Raw genomic sequence first — 7719 nt, 5'->3', positions numbered from 1 at the left:
ACTTCTATTTAATAAATTTTTAATTTTAGTTATAAACTCACTCATTCTTAAATTAATTATATTTTTATTTAATAATAATTATAAATTTACTTATTTTTTTATAATTATATAATATTTATTAATATTATTTTTCAATAAATACTTGTAATATATAATAGTATAATAGATATAAACTAATTAATAAATTATTAAAATTCGAAAATAATAATTATTTTAATATAAAAACAAAATAAAAATATTTATAATAGAGTAAAATTAACAAAATACTTATTGTCCCTGTTTCATATTGTTTTAGAATAGCTAGATATTTTTAAAATGTTAGTAAAAATATGTATTTTAAATTTTTGACTATATTTTATTTTTTATTTACATAGGACCGGATTAATTGATTCAACCAGTGATCCACCGATTGAACCAATGATCCAATAACTCAGTGACTTGACCGGTTTGATTATCAGTTCGGTTCTGACAACTATGGGTGATACTGTTGGTGTCATGTTTATCATTCCACCTGCCATACCATGGTATATACATGCATAGGAATTGGCTACCAGCATCTCTCAATATCATAATACTCACATGTATCATGTTCAGATAACTGGTGCACACCATACAAAGATTTCTAAATGTTTTACCTCCTGATTTTTCCTCTTTCTGATGCCATGCTTAATTACTAAAAACATCTTCCTGTAGTTCCTCTTCTTAACTAATAAGATCAATTGCTTATATCCCTTACCCCCACTTTTCAGTCTGAAATCATATACATTTTCCTCATTCACCCCCATTTTCATCCCATATTTTTTAAATTTTGTCCCTCATTTCAAAATTTAAAGTTTTCCAGGATCATTCTTTCATATATTATTCCCTCACATTTATATAATCCCTTGTGCGCATTGTTCATTTTAATCGCGATGCAAAGACGTCAACTCCGGCAACGACGACGATCTCCCCTCAAACGGTGCGTGTACTCAACGGATTAGGCAAGAGCCATTCAAGAGCTATGACAGTGGTGATGGATACGGAGGAGGAGGAGGCGGTGGTGCTTGCTGCAGCTGCGGTGGGATGGATCACATGACCACAGATTACAACCACGGAAGAGGCGGATGCCGTGGTAGGTACGACGGCGGAGGCGGTGGTGGAAGCCGCAACAACTGTGGGTATTCTGGGCTTTTGCAAGGGACTGCCCAACAAGCTCTCCTGAAAAATGTAAGTATAATGCTTTAATTTCTCTGATCATTACGTTGTGTTTCTTGGGGTAGTTTTTGGATTTTAATTTTGGAGTTTTATATTACGGTTTTATTTATTTTAATTTTCGAGTTTTTGTGTTTGACAAGGAAATATGTGATTGAATATTTTCTGTTCTGTCTCTTTTGTTGATAATTTAACTTCTGAACAAAATCAACAGCATCACTGGGACCAAATACCTAACATCCGGAAAATCTCATTTCATTTCATTCATAACAGTTAATCAAACCAGCAAAACAACTAAATAGGACAATGATGGATCCTAGAAAACATACCCCCCACAAGCCATCACAGCCAAGAATGATGAAATGCTCTCTCTCAGTAAGATCAAAAGAATGGATATCTGGGGTTGCACTACAACCCACCTGCAAATGGTATTTTTCTTTAACATTAAAATCCTGTTTTAGGCCTATTTCATGGTATGGATAAATTTTATTGCCTAACTGACAAAGAGAACAAGGAAGCATTTCTAAGTTAGCAGCAAACCTTTTTGAACTGCCGGTCTCCAAAACCCCTAGAAATTTTAGACGCCCTTGCAATCGCCCATTTGACTTACAACACCACCAACCTGCAAATTGAAGTGATCAGAATAGAGAACCAATTGATGAAACTCAACACCAGGTCTACATAGATAAGTCACGTAACCAACAATTCTAAATGTAATGCATCACAGATAATGAATGCTTCAAGGGACTAATGAAAGTTCTTCAAAGCACAGCTATACACAGACACATAGACATACAGTCATGGGCTTCTCATTAATTCAAATTTTGAACTAGTTTGAATTTGACACCTTACTAGATAAGCTGATCCTAATAAGATTGTGAATCATGAGTTATTAAAGCTTCTGGCAACATAAGACTGAATGCTAAATCAAAATTCTTATTATGGATGCTTAACTTTATACCAGAATGTTGCTGTGTCCAATTATGTGCGAAAAGGTACATTAGTTGGAAGAGTGTGGAAAGTTCTATATAAAGAGATGGATATGGTAACTTGAGTTTTTTGCATAGAGCCAAAAGTTATAGATCAACTGCACGTCCTGATAACTGTCAAGTAACAGGTATATATAAACCCAAAGATCTAACCAATCATCATTGAAGCATTTTGAACCTTCTGAGTGGAAGGATAGGTTTGTGCTCTCTCGTCAAAACAATAGCCTTTAGTGCATGGGCTCCATCAGAATTACCTTGGGATCCATCACTTATAGTTGACCGAGCCAAAACTGCTCTGGCATCTTCTATGTTTGCAACGAAAACCTAAAAACAGTCGTCAAACAGTGTTAAATAATTGGGGAAAAACAGGTTATGAATGAATTGGCAGAATAGAGAATAAGTAAACACAAGCTTACTTAATGAATTGGCAGAATAGAGAATAAGTAAACACAAGCTTACTTTTTGTCCCAATACCCAGACAGAGACAGCTGTGGCACCATCCTGCCATCCCCTGGTAGCAGTACATAGACTCATAAAGATATAGATAACATGAAAGAAATCTCTAAAGATTATATTAATTATTATTAATTAACTTGTATCGAAATCTATAATTCAAAAACCTAGGCAAGTGGCCTGCAGCATAGTGTGATACATTTCCCTTTTTTAATACCAAGGGAAAAAGTACATTGTACTGCTAACCAATTATAAAACAAAAAATCACATGGACTTCAAACCAATAAACTTTAAAACCCCAGTAAAAACTTGATTAACATCAAAATTTAAGCACAATCTAGCCACCTATAACGAGAGATTAACAAATCGAAGCAATCAAACTGTACCTTCAGAACTTTCTTGAAGAAGAGACTCATCGGTTTTACGAAAACCTAAATCAGAGTAAAAACATCAAATGAGAACATTCTGTAACCAAAAAAATAGATGAATATAAGTATTCGTCCACAATTCAGTTTTGCAATAAACAAATGGGGGATTGAATAACGAAAATCATAAACTTGAATGCTTACCATCAAGTATAGCTCTTTTAGCTGCCTTTACATCCAACTGAAACAAAGCAAAGCAACCAAGATATTAGAGGCAAAAATATATAAAACTGAGAGCAATAGAGGGAAAAGATATCAAAGACTACGGAAGTTGAAAGCAATATATTTTTATTTTGAAAAAGAAGAAAAAGAAATTGCCCAAGAAGACCAGAAGAATTCATTTTGATAGAAACATCCATTTTACTTATGAGCTTATGGTCAAGAAAACTGGCTTTCATGTTTCCCTTAATTGTTTTATTGACTATGGAGACTCATCTCATCAACTCAACTATACAAATCTGCTGTAAAAGGCCTAACAGACAATATATGGGTTCCTCTCGTGCCCCATCATGTTCTTCAAAATAAAATCTCAGTTAGAACAAGGGTACACACCCTACGGTTCAACGGCTTTCAACAAAACTTTGCAAAATGATACTGATATTTTTGCTACTTCATAACTATCTTCCTTGATGATTCAGTCAACCAACAATAAGAATGGTTGCAGTTGAATAGTTTCCCTTAACTGTAGTTAACTTCAACTGTATCTCATATGACAATCGAGAAAGAACAGAGGCCTGATGAGGATCATAGAAGTTTGTAATAAATGAATAGAAGAGTTTGAGTTACCCTGTGTGTAATGTAGTGTTAACTCTATCTAAGCAACTGAGCCTAACTAAGTGAACTAATAGATTCTAGTATCTGTACATGTAGTAACTAATTTAACTGTCTAAAAAGTAAATACAGAACAACTATTATTTTGCTACAGTATGCATAAAATTAGACCAAGCAAAACACACCAACTCACGTGGTAATCCAGCTGAGATAACATTCCCATGCAAATGCTTCTGTGCATATTCTGCAGCCAACCGTCCTCCATGCCCATCATAAATTGCAACATGTGCACACCTGAAAACCAAGCTCTCATAATCATTAGTAGAGAACAGAAAGCAAAAGATCAAGAAATGAATTTGATTTCAGGAACAGGCAACAAATTATCCACAAATCACACCATTTATTTGTTAAAAAATAAAAGAGGGACAAATACTAGTGATAAATCAAAATGATTATTCATCATCTATAATAATAATCATAATAACTTAATTTTCCAGGGTAATCTAAAGTTGCGTCTAAGGGAACAACCCAAGCATCTTCCATTGTGTGCCTAGAACCCTTATCCTCAGCTGCATCAGCATCAATTTCGAAAGAAGCTTCGAAAACCGAAGAATCTTCCGTCTTTGGCTTCTTCGAGGGAACATCAACAAGATCGTCGCTTTGCGAATCAGCTTCGCGCTTTTTGGGTTCAACTTCACCGTTACGGCTTTGCCCTCTGTGGTTTCGTCCATTTTCGCTCTTACAAATTCCAATCACAACAAAGGGTTGAAGGTTAAAATCGTTGAAAGTGAAAACCCTAAGCCTACTACACTGATCTCCAATCTCTGCTACTCACCTATAGTCTACAGTAGTAATAATTAATAAATAAATACTGAAATTTATTTAATTCTAAATAATATTTATCTATCTACGCCTGCATTTATAATATATTTCTTCTAAAATTTTGTTTGTCTTTCAATTTTTTTTATATTTCTATTCTAAAATATTGACTAAATAGAGTCTAACTTCTAAGATTTTGTTGAATGAAGCATTTTGATATTAAAAATAATTTAGAACTTAATTAGAAAATATTTTTTTCCCTAAAAATTTAAATGCTTTTATAGATTTCTTTATTTGGATGTATCCATAATATTCGAGGATTATCTTAAAAAAAATTATAACGTCTGAAAATAGACCTCTCAATTTAAATTCTTATACTGGATAAATATTTTTAATAAGGATTTAATTAAATTTTTTTATCAAAACCAAGAATTTAATTATAAATCTCCAAATATAAAATCTAATTAAAAATTTAGTAGAATTATAGTAATTAATTGCATGGTTGATAGACAATATATTATCGTTATTGTCCTTTTTTGAAACTCTTTTTAAGAAAAAAGTTCAACGTGTCCTCTAAAAAGTAATTTGGTCATAAAAATTTTGGGCAACATGTGCAAAATTCTAGATTTAAATCCCCTTGTCACTAATGAAGGAAGAAAAGAATCGATTTCAACCAAAAAAATAAAAACATCGATTAGGAAGTTCAAAACATGTGTTCTTGGAAGTATTAACAAAGTAAAATCTAGAAAGTTGAAAAACTTTCCCAAACAATGTGTTATCCACCATGCATCAAACAATTGAATTCAGCTACCTTGCTTACATGCATATCACGTTTTACGGTTTTCAAATCTAAATCCATTAAATTTGTCTCTAAGTACATATATCTGAAATTTGACTCTCACATTCTTCAAAAGCATCATGTATTCTCACAAATTTGGAAATCTCATCAGGCTCAGGCATTTTCCCATCTTGCTTCTGAATTACCAGTGTGATTATAGTTTCTCAATGTGATATAATTTTCCTTCCACAAAGGGTCCATGCATGATACTACAAACAATGGCTTTTTTGCGCAGTTCCATGCTCTCACAACACTTGTTAGCAAAGTGTCACAATATCCTCCCGCAAACTACAACAACAGCAATATCACACATCTTTTATATATTAAAGTTAAAAATGAAACATGCAATTATGCAAATAACTCTTTTTTAAGATGCATACATAACATAACAACTCAACTTTATACAAGTAATAAAGATAGACCATGCAAATAACTAAGGGTAACGATTCATGAGAATGTTATATAATTTGACATGTTTGATAAAATTATCATCTAATAGTTTTCAATTATTAACTTTACATGAAGATAATTTACACGAGTTTCTACCATAATTAATATATGTTAGACGCAAACATACATACCAACTTAACATTACATGATTCTTAGTAACTAGGCATTGAGGTAAAAACTATTTCTACCAAACACAGATAGTCGAAGCAAATTAGAATGCTAGCAACACTAGGGGACAGCATGAAGCGTGTCTCCGAATCAAAATCTTGATACAGGATTCCTGGTGAAGTCGAAACCAAAATCCAACCAAAACACTAGGAGAACACATATAGCACATTCATCTAAATTACATATAAAATCTGAAAATTGAGCAGCTTATTGATACCTTTCCAAGGGCATGTACAGATAATGGAGCAATGACCACGGCATCAGCCCACATACAAAGCTCAGCATGAAGGCATAGAACCTCTTTGTTCTCCCACAAGATCCACTGATCATCGTCCATATACACGGCCACCGCTTCGGCGTATGTTTTTCCCCTCACAATATCTGATGAGGCCATCACACTGAGTCTTGTTCTGCAAGGCACAATACAGGCCACAACTTTGGTTTGTACATATCTAACAAAATGTATAACATGATCATAAGACTTATGATGCATGAAAGAAAGATTAAAGAAAAGGAACCTAGATTCAATATCAACGGCGGGGATGACGCTTGGCTCTCCGCTGCGGTGGCCGCCTAAATGGAGCCCAGTGAACGCACTGAAAAGAATGAATCAGATTCGGTTACAGAATTTTTTCCGCACATCTTAAGCTCAAAAAATCTGAAAAAAAAAATTATGATTCACAGTGATCTTAAAGAGGGATTAATGTGTTAACAAGGGAATATGTATCAATCAAGTTGGTATCGCACACAATATTTCGAACACTATTTTCTAGCACCAACATCAATTCACACCAACTCTGTGTGGAGCACAGTTGAACCATGAACTTTTTCTGCACTCCCTGAAATCTATACACCATTTTTATCACGAAGAACACATTCATACTTGATTTTCTTAGAGTTAGGAAAAACACTTCCGTCACAATTAATTTTTACAAATTCAGTGTTCGGTTACCTCAATTTTGTGTTGATCATGTGAGGAAGAGGTTTCGAACCTATTCCCGCATTTGATGCAAACAAAACCAAATTTGAAATGCTCATTATCCGAATGAATTTGCAAGCCAATCTTCGTGGTGAAGGTGGCGTCACAGTTGACGCATTCAAACAATGCGGCTCCGTCTTCCACACCTCCACCTCCGTCTTCCACGCCTTGGTCTTCATCAGACATGCCAATCCGAGAGAGAGAAATAGAGAGATTTTGAAATTTGGAAGGTGAGTGAAAGGTACAGTCAGAGAGAATTCAGAGAGAGGAGAGAAAGCATGTGTGTATCACTGTATTGCAACAATCTGAATAACTGAATAGCCTAGAAGTTTCTGCTGAGTCAGCAGGGTCCACTAACTCTAACAGAAATTAGACTAACAAACTAACTGAGGCAGAGTAAGCAGCAGAGCAAGCTATTTGCTCAACCCCTAAAACTATTATATACATTGTATAAAACATAAATTATCTCTTCACTAGTATATCTTTATTCAAAAAATACAAAAGTGTTTTATCTAATTTTTTTTACTAAAATATTAAAAACTAATTTACTGTTTAAAATTTGTCGAAAAAAAAAAGTATTTGACTTGAAAATTTTTGAGAGACTAAAATGTCATAGAGAACAACATAGGCTTCTTC

The 7719-nt window shown here is 33.8% G+C and overlaps 1 protein-coding gene and 1 pseudogene across 2 annotated transcripts; both read right to left on the bottom strand.

Moving 5' to 3' along the window:
- On the bottom strand, window positions 476–4771 carry LOC107641514 (annotated as a pseudogene).
- Window positions 5343–7410, bottom strand: LOC107644806 (probable phosphopantothenoylcysteine decarboxylase). 2 transcript variants are annotated; one of them, XM_016348730.2, is made up of 4 exons: window positions 7057–7410; window positions 6623–6700; window positions 6322–6514; window positions 5343–5774 (listed from the first exon to the last, which is right to left on the bottom strand). In XM_016348730.2, exons 1-4 carry the CDS (start codon window positions 7260–7262, stop codon window positions 5601–5603), a joined length of 651 nt encoding a protein of 216 aa, XP_016204216.1. In that variant the 5' UTR covers window positions 7263–7410; the 3' UTR covers window positions 5343–5600. The 2 variants fall into 2 exon arrangements, with proteins under 2 accessions (XP_016204216.1, XP_020958872.1); XM_021103213.1 differs by lacking the exon at window positions 7057–7410 and adding an exon at window positions 6852–7041.

Source organism: Arachis ipaensis, chromosome B05 (assembly GCF_000816755.2).
Source record: "Arachis ipaensis cultivar K30076 chromosome B05, Araip1.1, whole genome shotgun sequence".
In the NCBI taxonomy this organism is placed as follows: Eukaryota; Viridiplantae; Streptophyta; class Magnoliopsida; order Fabales; family Fabaceae; genus Arachis; species Arachis ipaensis.
The sequence above is the reverse complement of the archived record's forward strand: the minus strand, read 5'-3'. Positions and strand labels throughout refer to the sequence as shown.